This window comes from Falco cherrug, chromosome 9 (genome assembly GCF_023634085.1).
Source record: "Falco cherrug isolate bFalChe1 chromosome 9, bFalChe1.pri, whole genome shotgun sequence".
NCBI lineage: Eukaryota > Metazoa > Chordata > Aves > Falconiformes > Falconidae > Falco > Falco cherrug.
In genome coordinates this window covers 13,607,668-13,625,814 of record NC_073705.1, presented here as the reverse complement: position 1 = coordinate 13,625,814, position 18,147 = coordinate 13,607,668, and the positions used below count along the sequence as shown (strand labels likewise).

Sequence of the window (18,147 nt, the reverse complement as noted above, 5' to 3'; positions counted from 1 at the left end):
TGCTCAATTGGAAAAGAGAAAGTGAAGTTGGCTGATACTCCATAATGGTACAATCAAATTAGAAAACAGAAATCTCAGGATCTGTCTCCTCTTCTTCCCCCACCCACCCCTCCCCAGTTCTTTCTCCTCTTTTCCCAGTCTTTCAAGCTGTTTGTTTCACATCTTGAGCCAAGAGGGTTTCCAGCCAAACATGCTGGAGGGTGGTGGTGGTGGGAAGTGTTGTTTATCTGTAGTTACGATACTTTTTTTGTAGAATAGGCAGAACCTGCCTTGCAAACAGAAGAACCGGTGTCCTCAAAGGTGGTAGGAAAACAGGAAGGTAATTGCACAATAAGCCAGCCATCAATAAAAAGCTCGTTTGCTTTTGGACCACTATTTTTTGTAGTATTTTGCTATCTGAAAATTCAGTTTGGTGTCCTATGGTATTTTCAAATGCATTGACATGTCTTACTTCCCCACAGGCACATCTCTGCACTTTTAGAGGTGTAAATGAATGTAAGATTAATTCTCTTTCTCCTCCTGCCCTGGGATGAAGGAGAGCACAAGCACTGTAGTTTCACCGCCATAATACTTTTAACTTAGTATTTGAAGTCAGGCTGCTCTGTGTTTTCTTAGAAAAAGGAGGCTGAAGATGTGATTGAAGTGGTTATTCTTTCAGAAAGGCCACTTCGTTCAATGCAAGCCATAGCAGGAAAATTACTGGTTTCAAAGATTTCCTCAGAAAAGTTTTTCAGGGTAGGCTGGAATTTTTTCTTCAGAAAGGGAACTCCTGAAATGCTGCTGACTACGTTTTATTCTTGCTGAGTTTTCAGAATCAAATGAAAAATATGTTGTGAAAACACTTTCAACCAGTTCGACCTGTTACTTTAGTGTAATTTGGTCACGTTTCTTTTGTAGTGCTGTTTTCATAAAGCCAATCTTCGTGGTCTGTTTGGTGGCTCAGATATCCAGTGAGAGGACAGGGAAATACTGAATGAGATAATCCAGAATGAGAGGGATTGAATGAATTTTTTGCTTTCTAGTAGAGGGGATCACTGATGCCATCAAATAACTAATCTGAAATAATGTCATTCTAACGAGTACAGGCATTTAACAGCAGGTATCTTACTGATTATGTGTCTTTCAGTGCTTGCAGATAAATCAGTACAAAAGAGCTCGAGCTTTGCTGCTTTTAGACTTCACAATCTAACCTGACCTTGGGTGTGTGTCCTGCAAGGGAAATTAGTAATGATTTAGTTATAAGTCACTCTTCCCCTGCTGCCAGAGCTGAGCTGGTGTTCCTGCCACATGGTAAGGGGTACCACAGAGCATTACAAAAGTCTGAACTGCAGGATGAAAAATATTCTCATCCAAAGGGCCAAGTCTTTCTTCAAGGCAAATAAAAACCAGGGACACATTTTAATTTACCACCCCTGTTATGGAACAAAAGCCCAGTGTTTTGGTAAAGGATTTCACTACTGCAGAAGGTAGGCACTGTGTCGCTCCAGCAGTGAGAAGGATAGGATCACTTCTGGGAGGCTTGTGCTATTTGTATAGCGCACTGTGATCCTTCAAGGTGGAATTATGCACACAGATGTGTATAACTAGTATCTGTCACAGGACTGGGCTCTGTAGAAAATTTGAAAATAGATTAAGACCTTTGTTCTGTCATCTGAGAACATTGAACCCCTTTCTTGTGCCCCTTTCCCATCTTACTCCTCTTTCCCTTTTCCTGTTGTATAAACCGAAAAGAAAAAACCCCAACAATTTATTTATTCACTTCTCACTTCTGCCTGAGACTGTTGTGGTTTTTTGTGTTTTGTTTTTTTAAAGACCCTTCTTTTGTGAGTTTAATCAGATGCTTGATAACAGAAAAAGCGTTGCTAACTAACCCAGGGTACAAAGAAGCCCCTTCAGAGGAACACATGACCTCATCGACAGGATTACTCTATCACATGAATTCAGACTCCATCGCAAACCCAAAATAAATGTTAGGCTCCGCTGGCAGCAAAGTGTTTTATTTGCCTCCGTTCGGCAGGGCATATGCTTTGCCAATGTCTTCCTCAGTCCCTGGGATTAAACGTGTATGGAAATTCAGCCCAGGAGGCAGATTTTCCTGGTCTCCAATAGCCGGCCGTGCACTCCAACGCTGCTGGCTGGACTGTGCCTTTGGGCCATTGCCCTCCTGGAACCAGTCAACCCTGGCACAGGTTTGCAGTCGTGGAGCAAGTCTGGTTTTCGCTCACAGCTCCCATTGTCTGTCTTGGTTTTGTTGGGTGCCGGGAGCCTTGGCAGCCAGGAGCTGACTCTGGGAATGCTGGTGGGGTCACACACAGCACTCCCAAAACTAACGTTTTGCCAGAAGGCGGCACACATCCCTGCCTAATAAATCAGAATTGACACCATTGTACTGCCTCGATGCTCTCAGGGTCTCTAGCAGCTAATACCGAACAGCATCGATATCCTTAGGCTATCTATCTTTTTTGTAGGCACTTCTCAGGAAGTATGTGGATTTCTAGCCAGTCGCTTTGAAATCTCCATCTGGGTGTAAAGACACCACTAGCATCGCCCCTGTGAATGAAGAGGAGGGTGTGAAGAGCAGTGCAGCTTCCACCCTGGCACGCTTTTGCTGGTTAAGGTGTATCAGCAGAGACCTCAGCGTCTCCAAGAGAAGGCAGGAAAGGCTTCTGAAGTTGTTGAAGTAAAATTAACTGAAATGGCAAGATCCTATCAAGTCACAAGCTGGTGATTTGGTATAAACCATGTTATCCACAGTCATTAGCGTGCTGGAAGACAACACATCCGTAACTCAGACTGAGATGTATTATTTGTTTCTAATTATGCAAATTTAAAAGTATGCGAGATCAAACACCAAGTTATGAGCATGGTCTGATTAATTCTGCGTTATTCATCTAAGCCACACAGCAATTATCTTCATTCATTTTGAACTTGGATAACTTTCTTTATTCTGATGATACCAAAAATGAGTGCTTAAGAACTTTTGATTCCTGTGTTTAATATGAGTCTCTTCCTGAGTCTAGTTGGTTACATATAACTACTACGTAATACCGCTTTGGATGCTTCTCCTATAAACAACTGTGTTTAAATAGCCATACAGCTCTGGCACAAGCTAAGAGAAGCTGGGATATTCCAGGGTTCAGCAGATGTCGTTTCCTCAGGCTCTGATCCTGTAAATGTGAATTCTGCATAACACTTGTGCTACCTGTCTGTGAGACAACAGATGTTGCAAACCCTTGTTCTTGAGGTTTCCCCACTGATTTTCATGATTGTTTTGATTAATTGAGTGTTCAAGCAGTTTTGGGAGCATCATGTTACAATGTATGCTGTGCCTTTATGTTTCTTTAAGGGACAGCAGGCTGTCTCTGAAGTTACCTGCAGGAGGTACGTCAAGGGGCAGTGGCCCTGGTGCATCACACAGGAGCTGTGCCCGGGCAGAAGGGTGAGCAGAAGGTGTGCGGGTTCTGCCACGTTGTTTGCTGCTCTGCATTACTGTGCAAAACACCCCCACCTGAAATAGAAATCTCCTTACAGTAGCACAAAGCATTTCCATACGACTAATCTTCTTTTAATAATGTTAAAACCAGGCTTGTTATTTCATTTCCGCCAATGGTAGCTGGCCTCTGGAATGGCTCCAAAGGAAGCATTGAGTTTATTCTATAAATAATTGCCTAGGTATGGCCTTAACAAGAGTATCTTATACCCAGCAGCCTTAAACAATGTGGTGGTTGTTTCAGAGCAGCTCTGCTCTAGCCAGATTGAATAATTCCCAAAGGGATCTCATTGGCTCTTTTCACCATCAATTGTGTCTACTCTCTATCTGTGGCTTATTTAGAAGGTGACTGTAATTAAACCTTATTAAGAACTGTAGCCACCTGGCCACTATTTAACATGCTTGAGGCTTCCTCTAATATAGGTGGTATGTAAAAGTGTTCAGAGACAACATCTAGCATGAAGATCATAGAGCTTAGGCAGAAAAATGGAGAGCAGGGAAAGTTTTTTCACAGGGAGACTTTCACATGAAGTAAAGTCTCTCTAGAGGAGCAATTGGAAACATAAAAAGAGGCAATTTAGTTATTTGCACTTTTTTTAGTGTGCAAATCTCCCACAGACTTATTAGAAATCAGAATGATAATTGGCTAAACTCATGTCAGAAATTAAGAATGATCTCAGACCTCACCAGTCCCAGCACAGCGCCATTTCCACACACCTGGCTCTCCTCTGAGTTCTTGCTCCTTTGCTCCTGATGGAGTAGCAAAAGCAGCAGTAGTATGTTCAGGCAGAATTTCTTTGCTTTTCTAATCATCAATCAGGTAATTCCTAAGAAATCAAAATCTTTAGGACTAAGAAACTTGGTTGTTGAGCTCAATATCCTGTTATTGCAGGCACCTCAACGCATGATCTGCTTTTCACTTCTGTTTAATTATTGTATGTTTTCATCAGTCATTTTCTCCCAGCAGTATCTCTGCCAGCTGACTCTAATTTTTCATTTAATTCATGAGACTTGCTCATTATATTTAATACTTTATTGATCAAAGGTGTTACTGATACTGGAAGAAGACCACCTCTGATCTCTGAACTTTTGTTCTGCTTTGAAAAGCAGCCAAATCTGTTGTTTAGTTTGGAAAGGTCTGTTCTGTCTCTGAGATCCTGAACAAGGATAGACCTAGAGAGATTTTCCATGGCTAAGAGTACAAAACTTTTGAAACAAAGTAGTTTATAATGGAGTAATCATGCTAATTTAACTCAAAATAGTCACTGTACGACACAAGGTTTAGTCTCTCATGGGGTTTCTTTTATGCTTATCGTTCAGAATTTACCATAGCTCTTTCACATTTTTATGGATGTTGGCTTCAGCGGGTTATTATTCCTTCCCCTTTTGTGGCACTGTCATGCTGATGGCTTTGAAATATGAGCCTTTGCTAAATTCTAAATTGTACACAAAGCAATTAATTAAAATTCCTTCCAAAACAGCCTTGGCGAAGCCCTGTCTATATGCTGCTTTTCAGCCAAGGTAGAATGGGCGGAGGCTAAAATGAATCCAAATGGTTTCATTTAAAGATGACATACAGTAGGATCTGTGAACCAGAGACTACACAGCTTCCCCAAAGTAGAAATGTCATCTAAGAGACAAAGCCAAAAATTAAATACTAACTGGAGTGAGGAGTTCATGCTTAGCTGAGTGATGTTTAATGCAGGACCTCAGGGGCTGGATGGGGCAAAAAACGTCAATGTATTTGTTTTAATTACTGTTCTTGGAAACAGTCTGAGGTATAAATCTAATCGCAATGCTAGTGATCGCCAGGATCTACTGTAGGGTTCTTTTATGGTGATCTAAAATTTGTTTTGTTTTTATTAGTCATTCCAGTGGCATAGGCAAGGCCCTCAGAACGTGCAATGGATGCATTCTGCACATGAACCCTCTGATCTATAAGAACTTAGAAGTTAATCATAAATTAACTGTGCAAATCAGTTCCCATCTCTGCATTCAAAGTGCCATTATTTGTGAGTGTGCTCACTCCTGTGAAGGTGGCTGCTCTTAGATGTGCGATGCCAGCCCTAGATGAAACACAGGTTGCCTCAGGGTGCATCCAGAGCTCTGAGTTGTGGATGCTTACCCACATCAAACACAAACTGGCGGTCTGCCCTGAAATAAAAAGTATTTAAGACATAAAGGCAGAATCATGAAAAGAGGTGTGGTATTCGGGTCTGGTGCTGTAAGGCGCTATAAATGCCTTCTGGGAGGTGGTTGTGTTTTAACTACTGCGATGAGACTCAGCAAGGCTGGCTCAGCTTGGCCAGCCTTGCAGTGGGTAAAATACTTAGAGCAAAATGCAGAGGCTTCCCAGAGCTCGGCTGTCTCAGCGCCAGCCTCTCTGTGCTTCAGTTTTCCATATTTAAAGTGGAGGAATAATACTTTGCTTGTCCATGATAAATACAAACTTACAGAGAAAAGGCTTTCTGCTACACCTGCAGCACACATGGACCATGGGGCCCTTGTTCTGGGGCTATGGACATCACTGAACCATTTCTGTAAGGTAAATTGGGATTTTAGTACCTGGCCACCTTGTATCTTCAGACTTCTCTAGTTAAACAAGTCCTTCCTGGTTGTTTCCTCTCTGCCTCTCCCTCTTTTTTTTGCTGCTGTTGGACACCTGCAGACAGCAAGATCTTTTCGGTTAACGCTTTTATTTCCTTTTAACTTCTAGGAGCAGGTTCATTCTGCAAGTCTGGAGCAGGGTGGGGTGGCAAAGCTTTCAAATCAGTGCCTTGGCATTTTGCCATTTATAAAAGGGTGCAGGGGGGTATCACTGCATCCAGATCCACAGTTGTTTGTGGGTTTTCCACGTGCTGGATTTCTTATATAAAAAACTGTAGAGTACAGGCTAGATTTTTTTCTTCATGAATTGACCATGGAGGTAGAAGTGAAGCTGTTCAGATAGAGGCATTTCTATAGAGGTTTGAATAGAGGTTTCCAGCGCAGCTTGGAAGCTGGATGGGTTACAGCTCATCACACTGCATTTCATCTGTTCGAACTTTTGAGAATGAGGGAATCAGTTTCTTCCATTTTTCTTTGATAATTATATTCCTTTTTTTCCTCTCTTCATGCAGTCGATTTAAGACTCGGAACAAAATTTCCAAATTATGTGTATTTCCCTTTAGAGCTCCACATTCTAGGGACCTATTCAGATCTGTGGTGCCTAATTGGTGTTGAAACAATTGCAACATTTCTTTGCACACACTTTCTCTGTGAGTCTTGGGAAACACAATTAATTTTCTGAATCACTTAAGATCTGGCTGCCTGAAAATTCTTTTCCTTAGAATGAATACAATGTAAATAAAGAAGGAGGCGGGGGGGGGGCGGGGGCGGAGGGGAAGTAACGATTTGGCTTTGATCATTTCTGCTGGAAAGGTTTGGTAGTGATGGTTTAGGACAGTTATGAATTTCTGCTCTTTTCTGTGATTTAATGGAGTTTGACCTACACTGAGTATCCCTGCTGATTCCTTTGCCCTGTTGGAATTGGGAATGGAAAGAAAATTATTTTCTGTAGTTATGAATGTATGGAAACAGCAGTGAAAGACTATGAAGTCAGAACTGTTCGTGTTTTGGCCTGCCATGTCAAAACTTTCGGCTGCCCTCCCCAGTTCCTTTCTTTGAGAAAGTTTCAATGATCCATTTGTGTGTGAGAAGATGCCTGGAGCCTCAAAAATCACATGCTCTTGGAAAAGCTATGTTAACACTTTTTCTTTAAGAGGCTGCATCTTTTGAAGCCTTGTAAAAATGCATTCTGGCAGACAGTTTCAATTCATTAATCCTCTGTAATAGCGCTGCTTGTGTTCCTTGTAGAAAATGCACAAATTCCCCGTGTCTGCAAAGGGAGAGTATTCCAGGTCAGATCAAATTCCTAACAAGGCTCATTTGTATGGCGATAGACAAAGGGAAGAGCTCCATGATATCATGATGCCCATGCCTACACGTGCACTGCTGGATACCCCAGTCTTGAGGGAATAGATGGCCAGGTCATGCCTTGGTAGAAATTCTTGAAACATGGAGTTTCTTCGGTTAACAGATCCCAGAAAACTATTTTGGGATTGGCAATTAACAAATTTAAAAACGTACCTTTTTGTGCTTTCCGTAGAGGGCTATGGTTCTTCTCCAGCTGAGCCTTCCTCTCTGTCAGAATCCAGCCCATTGCTACTTTTATGCAGATCTTAACACTATGTGCTTAAATCCAATATATGCTAACAATATTTGATCCCTTCTTGCTGTAATGTTGAAAGTATCTCTTTAAAGGAGCATTCGTTTCCTTTTTTCTCTCTCCCCCTGCCCCCCTCTGCCTTTTTGAAGTCTAATTTCCAAGTCATGACATGTAGAGGGTGTCTGAGCAAATCTAATCAGCCTTCTGCCTCCTTTGTGAAGGACAGCTGAGATACTTTTTAACACCTCCATTTCTTCATTGCTGCAATCTGTTTTGATTGAAATCACACAGAGTTCTCATCTGCATATTTATCACTCCATATACCCACAAATCATCTCACAACTCTGCCACTACTGAATTTTCAAGAGAAGCTGGAGTGGTACACTACAACTTTAAACTATGCAAACATTAATTTAGTTTCTCACACCTGCTGGTTTCCAGCAAATATGTCTTTGGGGAAGGAAAATTTTCACATATTAACTTTGCTTAGTATTCCCTGGGAGTCAGGATTCCTGGGTTTTTTTTAAAGACTGATTGAAAATTTCCTAGTAAGAAACAAATTTCTAATTAAATGGAAAGGTCCTGAAAAAGTTCTGGTGTTGGGAGGGGGGATGTCTAAACAAAAAAAAATAACCTTAACATTTTTTCAGCTTTTGACAGCCAGACTGTGATGTGCTTTCAGATCCTCAGATGAAAGGGCTGCAGTGGAAATGAAAACTATTCCTTTTCTTTGTGCTATTGAAAGCCCATCTGACTTCCAGCACATATTATTAAGAGTAGTATTAGCTACTGATCAGGTTTTAAACAAGTGTTCTTCTAGTTCTTTTTATTCTCTTTGGGAAAACATCTAACTTCTATAGTTAGTGTTCATACAAGACAAGGAATTTTTTTCTTCCTCAATGTGTTTCTGCATCATGTGGTACTACATAGATGCCATGATTAGCTTGCCAATTCATAGTCTCTTTTTTTTTTTTTTTTTTAATAGGCAAGAGACCCCTCTAAAGTGAATAATAACATGGCCCGAGCCAGGCAAGACCGAGGAGTAGAGAGGAAACAACAAGTTTAGCCTGTGGCTGGGATGAAAAAATCTGCATTATCTTCATAATCTTCCAACATGAGGGGCACAGTTCATTAGGATGAGTAATATTCTGTATTAGACAAAGTCCTTGTCAAAACCGGACACATTCTTGGTCCTACAAGCCTCTCCACATACCTGAGAGATACGGTACAAACACACCCAGCTCCTTTTTATATGCGTTACAGCAAGGCCAAACTTATGACGAGAAGTGCCATCTTCTTTTGCAAAGACTTCTTGCTGCAAGACTTCTAGGTCTTTATTGACAAGTCTGTTAATAATCTGGCAACTGATGTCTGCAAGGAAAATAGAGAGAGTATGTCTCCAAGAAGCAGGTTTAAAATACAATCTACATGAACTGTTCTGAGGGGAAGAAAATGGGGAAAAACAAAGGGACAACAGAGCCTGACAGTTGCTGTGGCTTCCATCTGTCTCTAGAACAGCCTGTTCCTGGGTGGTCCATCATGGTCTGAGCTATTGTTTAGATATGTTTGAGGAATGGGAGTTAGAGAGAAGGATGTTGTCTTTATTCTCCCAGCCAAAAATATGACTAATGTATAAATAACTGTATGAAAGTGTCTTGTTCTGTAGATCTCAGATCTAGGAGTGGAGCTCAGCTAATCATGCTGGATCCTTGGCAGATCAGATGAGAAACACCTGATGTAAATTAGCTCAGATATCACACTAGGTGTCAAAACACTGAGGTCACAGCTCAGATGCTGGGGAATGCTTCTCCTAGACCATCACAATGTTTCTTCATAAACTTCAAAAGGATGTCAGCTAAGATACATTAAGTCTTCCAGTATCATCTGTAGGCTGAGGTTTGGCCAACTCTGTTGCAGCGAGCATCCAGTAAAAGTAATGATGTTCCTGTGGTTTTCATCATCAGCGAAGGTAACAGTGACAGTGGCTCTTGTCAGAAGTATATTTTTCATTTTCTGATTTTATATTTTATATTTTAAAAATAACGGTTTGTACCATCATAAAATGATGTGTAAACTCATGTCAGTCAGCAGAGAAGCTGCAATCAATTTTCTTGGTTTGGTCAAGGCACATATCCTTGTAGACTGGGATTTACAAAAATCATAAAGAAATCGATGGTTGACTTTCAGTAAAATTCAGTGGGAATTAGGTGTAGAGCTGCTTCCAGTTTATTCCATTTTCCATTGGTGATACATCTGTCAAGCAGCCTGTCCCTTAAATAGCTGCTTGAGGATTAGGCACCAATTTTAGCTATATGACCCTGTCTCAGGGCAAAAAGTGTGTAGTACATGGAATCTCATTGTATGGAAAGCAATTTGTAAACCCTGAGTGGGAGTGCTTGAGCATAAAATCTTACCTCAAATGCTGTCCTGAACATGTTTCATGAGCTGGCAACCCAATTTAGGGATTGGCCTGAGTCACAAATGAGACCTGGATCATGTCTGCCTCTGTTATTCTTTATTAGCTACCTTGTGTTGTCTTCTGGTGCAGACAAGGGTTGCAGACATATTTGAACAAATGGGGTAAGCGTTAGAAATGGCTTAAAGCTGAATGTTTTTCCATGGCAAGAAAAAAAAGCGCCTCCGCTGCTGCTTGTTTACTTCTGGTTTATTCCCCAATAAAAGGTGAAATTCACTCTTTGTGAGCTCAACATTGTCTACAGAAAATTAACTTCAGTAAAGTGTCTGACGTATTATTGTCATTCTTCCACAAAAGCATCAGGAATAGCATGGGAAAAGAATTATCTCTACACTTTGCGGGAGGCAGAATGGTGGAAGAAGCCAGTCTTTCATCTGACAAATGAATTATCATCAAAACAGTGGTGTTTAGAGAATAAATTGCTATTTCCTCCATTACTGGCATTTCACTAGCTTACAGCTAGTTAAAACACAGTCACTGAGCTAACCGTTTAACCAAAGTTTTCTGGGTGTAGAAAGAAAAGCAAAGTTAAATCGACATTTATTAGGTGTGCTTGTTTAGCCAGTCCATTAGCTGCTTTTCATTCTCACTCTACATGCTGAGGGGTTGATTCTGCATGGAAGTCAACAGACGTCTCTTAGCTCCCCTGGCTTATATGAAAGGAACAGGGACAGACTGAGGAGGAAGAGGAAATACTGAAGCTAACTGAAAATAATCAGTTTCAGAAAGAGCTCATACAGCCCAGCCAGGTGTTTGTACCCATAAGCAAGCTACTGTATTACAGCTGATGGAAGATCAGACAATGGGAAATGTTGTCTAGTGGAAATGCGTATTGGTTGCTAAAAAGATGGTTTTACACCTGTATTGATGTATGGCTTTCTTTCCTGAAGGACTTACATACTCAAAGGATTTCTTTTCCTTGTCTTCCTCTCCCTTTTTATTGTGTGTGCGTGTGCACATGTATTTTTATTGCTGTTTATTACATTGTACCTCCTTTGTTAGAGTCTCACCTGTTGTATCTCACTACTTCTGAGCTAAAATACTACTAGCTATGATACAGGCATTGACATCAGAACCTTCAACCTCCAGTGTTCCCCAGAGAGCTCCATTTATCTTCATGCTGTAGACAAATCATCAGTATAGTGAAACTTCTACTGGGCTACAAGCCCTGGAGTTTGGATTCCCAGCCAACTGGAATAATTTAAAGCATATGGAAAAGGTCTGCAATGACTTAGTAATGTCGATATACCTTCTGACAGCCTCTCGAGTTTCGTACGTGAGCCAGCCTTCAGTAGCCTTCAAGCAGCAGACTAATGGGTGAAGGAACTACAAACTTTTACCATCAGTTGAATCATAACAGAACATGTATTTGTTTTAGCTACCTCCATCCCAAAGTAGTGTTTTCAGTTGAGATGAAACTCAGCAGGTGTCTGCTTGAGGCAATTCCACTTGGTCTTCTGCTTGAGGTGGTTAAACCTTCCATACTCCAATATGCTTGCTCTAAATGGGAAATAACAGTAGCTTCCTTCAAGATTCGTGTCTTGTGACATTCTGTTCACAAGCACACTGAGATCTTGGAAAACAAGGTAATGCACTGATGTTATATATAAGAACAAGCTCAGCAGCTTGGGTGAAGTGAGGTGGTATGCTGAGTAGCACCCAGCCACGTTCTTTAAGGATGTCGGCCCGCATTTGGTGTCATAGGCCTTTTATTGGGTGGTGTAGCTGTGGTTCATCCCTTACACTGCTCCTTTGTCTTTTAGGCAACAAGTGCACGAGGAAAGGAAGGGATATCCAACTTGGTCTGAACTGGCTCTCCGGTTTCTGCTGCAGATTACAAAGGCCAAACATATATAGACTCCATCAGCTTTGAAAAGGAACCGACCACTGCCATGGGACTCCCCACCCAGGTTTTGGCCTGTGTGATCTTAGCTTTGCTGTCCCAGGATGTCAATGGCGGAGTCATCAAGCAAACTATCCGGCAGAAGTGGAAGGCTGGGCTAAACATGACCTTGCCAGAGGATAACCAGCCTGTGGTTTTTAACCACGTCTACAACATTAAGCTGCCTGTTGGCTCCCTTTGCTCTGTGGACCTGGACACAGCAAGTGGCGACGAAGACCTGAAGGCAGAAATTGAGCCTGTCAAGAATTATGAGGAGCACACAGTGAATGAGGAGAACCAGATTGTCTTCACGCACCGTATTAACATTCCCCGCCGGGCTTGCGGCTGTGCAGCTGCCCCAGACATTAAGGATCTGCTGAGCAGGCTAGAGGAGCTGGAGGGGCTGGTATCCTCCCTTCGGGAGCAGTGTGCCAGCGGGGCTGGATGCTGTCCTAATTCCCAGGCAGTAGAAGGTAAGGCAGACAGGGGAACTGCTCTTGAGGAAATTCTTGTGCTGGCTGTAGATCTTGTTTAGAGTAGATACGCAGATCTGTTTCAAGAATGAGCAAAAGTCAACCTGTTAAATTTGAACCGTAACCAAAACTGGGAATGTATTTGGCCAGCTTGCAAGATATGTTCATTCACAGTTTTGTGGTTTGATGAATCTGTGGGTCAGAAGTCTGCCTGGGCTGCTTTGTAGCTGTGGCACCAAGCGTGTACGACATTTGGGCAGGGTGACAGTCTATGTCAGAGTTAAGATTAAAACTCATATAGTCCAAGCTCTTGGCTCTATGTTTTGTCCCTTTGAATAAGCTGCCAATGTAACCAGGTTTGCTTCCAAGTTTTCTTTAATAGAAACCAATAAAAATACAGCAGGGCATAAGGCAATAGACAAGCACAAACAGTTAGAGAAGGGGGGAAAAGGTATCCTTCCAGGATTTTTTTTAAACTGTGGTAGGGGATTGCTCAAACAAGAGAGAACACACAGGTCTTCTCAGTAGTACTCTGTCCCTCTGAGCACAAAGCCAGACTCACGGCTGAGGATACACCATGCTGCCTGGCTTTTGATGTTCTGGAGTGAATTGGTGAGTAATGCCCTGATGGAGCAGGCAGGAAAGCTGCTCAGTCAGTTGACGAGGGATTTTGAGAAGGCCAGAGGAATCCAGCGTGCTCGTTTACCAAGTAGTTGGCAGGAGCTCTTCCCTGCTACTAATGCGAATTAAAGCATTCCTGCTAAACTAAAGCTCATTGGAGGAAGATGGAGGGATTCTCATTTAAAAGCTTTGGAGATTCTGGAAGTTATGTCCTGTAGGGAGCTTGAAAAATCAGATCCCTTTTAGGTCATATGTGCCACACTGGTTTAATGTATCCCAGACCTGAGGGGAGTAATGGGTTTTCTGGATCGTTGGTACAGGTCAGCTGGACACAACACCCTATTGCAGCGGACACGGCAACTACAGCATCGAGATCTGCGGCTGCGTGTGTGAGCCTGGCTGGAAAGGCCCCAACTGCTCTGAGCCCAACTGCCCGCGCAACTGCTTCAACCGGGGCCTCTGTGTCCAGGGCAGGTGCCTCTGCACCGAAGGCTTCACCGGCGAGGACTGCAGCCAGGCCACCTGCCCGTCCGACTGCAACGACCAAGGCAAGTGCATGGATGGGGTTTGCATGTGCTTCGAGGGGTACACGGGTCCAGACTGCAGCGAAGAGCTCTGCTCCCAGGGGTGCAGCGTGCACGGGAGGTGCGTGGGCGGGCGCTGTGTGTGCCACGAGGGTTTCACTGGTGATGACTGCAGCGAGCCCCTCTGCCCCAACAACTGCCACAACCGCGGGCGCTGCGTGGACAACGAGTGCGTCTGCAACGAGGGCTACACTGGCGAGGACTGCAGCGAGCTCATCTGCCCCAACGACTGCTTTGACCGTGGGCGCTGTGTCAACGGGACCTGCTTCTGCGAGGAGGGCTTCACTGGGGAGGACTGCGGGGAGCTGACCTGCCCCAACAACTGCAACAGCAATGGGCGCTGCGAGAATGGGCTGTGCGTCTGCCACGAGGGCTTCGTGGGGGACGACTGCAGCGAGAGGAGGTGCCCAAAGGACTGCCACAACCGTGGGCGCTGTGTGGGCGGCCGCTGCATCTGCCACGAGGGCTACCTGGGTGAGGACTGCGGGGAGCTGCGGTGCCCCAACGACTGTCACAATCATGGTCGCTGCGTCAATGGGCAGTGTGTGTGCCACGAGGGTTTCATCGGTGAGGACTGCGGGGAGCTGCGGTGCCCCGGGGACTGCAACAACCGTGGGCGCTGCGTCAACGGGCAGTGCGTGTGCCATGAGGGATTCATCGGGGTGGACTGTGGCAAGCTGCGGTGCCCCAATGACTGCAACAACCACGGGCTCTGTGTCAATGGGCAGTGTGTGTGTGACGAGGGGTACACTGGAGAGGACTGTGGGGAGCTGCGGTGCCCCGAAGACTGCCACAACCGCGGGCGCTGTGTGGAGGGGCGCTGTGAGTGTGACAACGGTTTCACGGGGGAGGACTGTGGCGAGCTGTCCTGCCCCAATGACTGCCACCAGCGTGGGCGCTGCGTTGATGGGCGCTGTGTGTGCCAGGAGGGCTTCACAGGGGAGGACTGCCGTGAACAGACCTGCCCCAATGACTGCAACAATGTGGGCCGCTGCATCGACGGACGGTGTGTCTGTGAGGATGGTTACATGGGGGATGACTGCTCTGATGGTAGGTTGCAATGTCCCTTTTGAACCACTTCCCCTGGGTAATTCCCCGTGTCCATCCACGTCCATCCAGCAGCCTCGGAGGCTCTGGAAACCTTTTCCGTATAGCTGGGCCCTGTTGCCACCTTTCTTTATCATAGTCCAAACAGCTGAATCAGAGCAGTAGCACCAGCAGCAGCAGGATCTTGGCCTCCCTTGCTTTTCAGGGCTATATTGGTGGTGACTTTTTGTGGTCAGCTAGCCAGCAGGCTGATAATGGTGATGCAGTCCATTTGTTATCTTCAAGTTTGCTCTCACCACAATGTTGCTGGAGCTAGCACCAGCTGGGGTTTGTCACCGTGACCTTTCAGCTTCTCATAGTACCTCTTGATGCTAAAAAAAAATTGCATCTGCAAGAAACTGTTCTAGCTACAGAGAAGAGGGAGATGTATCCAGAGTCGTCTTACTAGGTATTCAGCAGGATCAGTCAGTCAAAAGAATAGGGCCTGAATTTTGACTGAAGAATAAGACTTTGCAGGAATGAGATAACGTAGATAATGAATGTCAGTGAATAAAGAGCCTGGGTATCAAATGTTTCTTACAACCAGGTTCTGGTTCGCTGTCTCATGCTGGATGGATAAGAAAAGTGGCTGATTTACAATGCTATCGCTATTGTAGGAGGTGAAAATGAACCACACAGCACTGACAGTATACACTGACAGACCTCAGGGTCTCATTGGCTTTGCTTTGAAGGTAGATCACTGAACTAGAGCCCTGGTGGAGGCTGAGGGCATAGTGGAGGCAAGGCACACAAAAGCAACATCCTGAGGTGATCCGTACGGAGACGACTGCCACCATGGAACAATTGCCAGGTGTTGTAAATATTGCAGTGCAAGCTTTCAGGGTTATTACAGGGGCCTTCACTATCTTCCAATTGGCCAAAGTGATTTTTCTAACCAAAGTAAAACCTGATGTTTACTTATATATATATATTTATATAGATGTATGTGTGTGTATGTGAGATCTGACAAAAGCTTAGAGTAAAATCATGGAATCAGCTGCAGTGGAAACTTAGCTATAAAAACGTGCACTTAGTTTCCCAGTACCACTGACTCTATGGAAATTGATAGAAAATTTTGGCAGCTAGATAGTGACAAGCATTACACTATTAATGAGGTAGTTTTCTTTAGTAGATCCCAGGAGAGAGATTTTGGAACCTAAGACCTTTGTAGAGTAATCAAAGAATATTAGGGGGTGGGAACATTATAAAAGACAATGAGTACCCTTGAAAAGAAATTCCATGTTTTCATCTCCTCCTTCTGGAAGACTCCTAAACCACATTTTGTGCTCTTGTACATGCAAATGTGGAGTAATCTATTGTAAGTATTTACAAAAATAATCATGTTTTATTTTACTTTGGAAAATCTTTGCAAACCCTAGGACTTCTAGCTATAAAATCATGTGCTTCTGGCAGTTGAATTAAACATCTGAATCCCTAGGGACCCAGCTATAATAGTCTTGTGCAGTAGCCATGAACGGAGGAGCTGGAACACAGTCAGCCATAGGTTGTGTGCAAGTGTGAGAGCAGAAATTGGCTCATGACTTTTGGAGATGTCTGTAGCCTTCATCAGCTGAACATTCCTTTCTTCAAGTGCCTAATTTGTGTGACATGGCTTCCCCATCCCCTGTTGGTTAGATGATTCTTATAATCTGCTCCTGGGAAAAATGTGCAACTGGGTAAGTCATTATTTTCTGAGCCTTGAAAATTTCTTATAAGTTTGTTTTGTTTTTTTTCCCCTTCCTAGTGTCTCCTCCAACTGAGCTGACCGTGACAAACGTAACAGATAAAACTGTAAATCTGGAATGGAAGCATGAGAATCTCGTCAATAAGTACCTCATCACCTACGTCCCTACCAGTAGTGGTGGCTTAGATATGCAGTTCACCGTGCCAGGAAACCAGACAGCTGCCACTATTCATGAGCTGGAGCCGGGTGTAGAATACTTTATCCGTGTTTTTGCAATCCTTAAAAACAAGAAGAGTATTCCAGTCAGTGCCAGGGTAGCAACATGTGCGTTTAATATTCCCTGTATTCATTGTTTTGTCTATTCCATTGTATGTATTTATTTGCATCCTTTTTTTTTAGGGTATTCTTTTGTATTTTCTATTTTCAATTCATTTGCTGTTCATGTTCCTTTCTGTATCGTGCACACCACAGCCATATCTAAACACCCCAGCCTCAAAAGGTGCTCTTTGACTTCTGTCACTGTGCTCATTTTTAGAGATCTGGGGCAGGATTCATCTTGCTTAGCTTCAAATGTCCTCTCTAGGCTTCTTTGAAGAGGGTAGAAAAGGATTTCTAGGGCCAAATTCATTTTACTCTAAGGTGACATCTAAAATAGGGCAGAGAAAGGTCTCTCCAAAGGCAGAATAACTGGCTGGGAAGAGAGTTTAAACATATTAGCTGCAGATAGCTGCCTGGCAGGTAGTTACAGTGGTGGAAGGATGTCCCACCCGCAGTGCCCCGTCGATGGGAACCTGTAGCTCATGTAATGATATCCTTTTCTGTCACAGATCTGCCGGCTCCAGAAGGTCTGAAATTCAAATCCGTTAAAGAAACATCTGTCCAGGTGGAGTGGGATCCTCTGAACTTTTCATTTGATGGCTGGGAGCTGGTCTTCCGTAACATGGTGAGGAAGCAGTGTCTCTTGTACAGAGGCCGTACATAAGTGCAAGATCCTGGATTTCTTGTATTTATACCGACTGATTGTCCCATGTGTTACAGAAAAAGGATGATAACGGAGATATAACCAGCAGCTTGAAAAGGCCAGAGACATCTTACATGCAGCCAGGTTTGGCACCAGGGCAACAGTATAATGTGTCCCTTCATATAGTGAAAAACAACACCAGAGGACCAGGACTATCCAGAGTGATAACCACAAGTAAGCACAGCCTGTGTTTGTAGTGCCACCTATAAAACCACTGCTGTTTGGGGTGGCCTAGGGAGGTTTTAAACAAAGAGAAAGCCAAGCTCTACACTGTGAATTGATAGGGTGGAAAAAAGTAGTGTGGAGCTGTTAATGAAGAATACATGAGGAGAAATTAAATCCTGTCCATGCTACCTGTTAGAAGAGGAAAGGAAATTTACGTTTAGCTAGCAGGTAGCAAGTGCTATACATTTTTATTCTTTTTCAAAAAGTACATCAACAGGAACTAGAATTTCTTTCACCCTGGTGATATTTGCATGAAGAAATTATTTAAAGGAGAGTTTCTGTTGTGCAGATGGAGAACCTCTTAGGCTGCCTGTCTTTCCTTTGGCAGCTCCTAATGGTAATGAATTTTGATGAATTTGCTTCTGATGAATTGAGTCCATTTGGCACTTTCTTCAACT

General features: G+C 43.5%; 1 protein-coding gene across 4 annotated transcripts in view; it reads left to right on the top strand.

The window, feature by feature from the left end:
• The window catches only part of TNC (tenascin C), a 72,126-nt gene that overhangs the window by 12,438 nt on the left and 41,541 nt on the right, over positions 1–18,147 (top strand). For 3 of the 4 annotated variants that reach the window (XM_014282312.3, XM_027809477.2, XM_005441993.3), the window contains exons 2-6: positions 11,937–12,528; positions 13,470–14,783; positions 16,564–16,827; positions 17,331–17,446; positions 17,542–17,698. In XM_014282312.3, the coding sequence (XP_014137787.2) occupies positions 12,066–12,528; positions 13,470–14,783; positions 16,564–16,827; positions 17,331–17,446; positions 17,542–17,698 (2,314 nt within the window). In that variant the 5' untranslated portion in view covers positions 11,937–12,065. The remainder of the gene's footprint in view (positions 1–11,936; positions 12,529–13,469; positions 14,784–16,563; positions 16,828–17,330; positions 17,447–17,541; positions 17,699–18,147) is intronic. The other variant, XM_055719777.1, reaches the window with a different exon arrangement.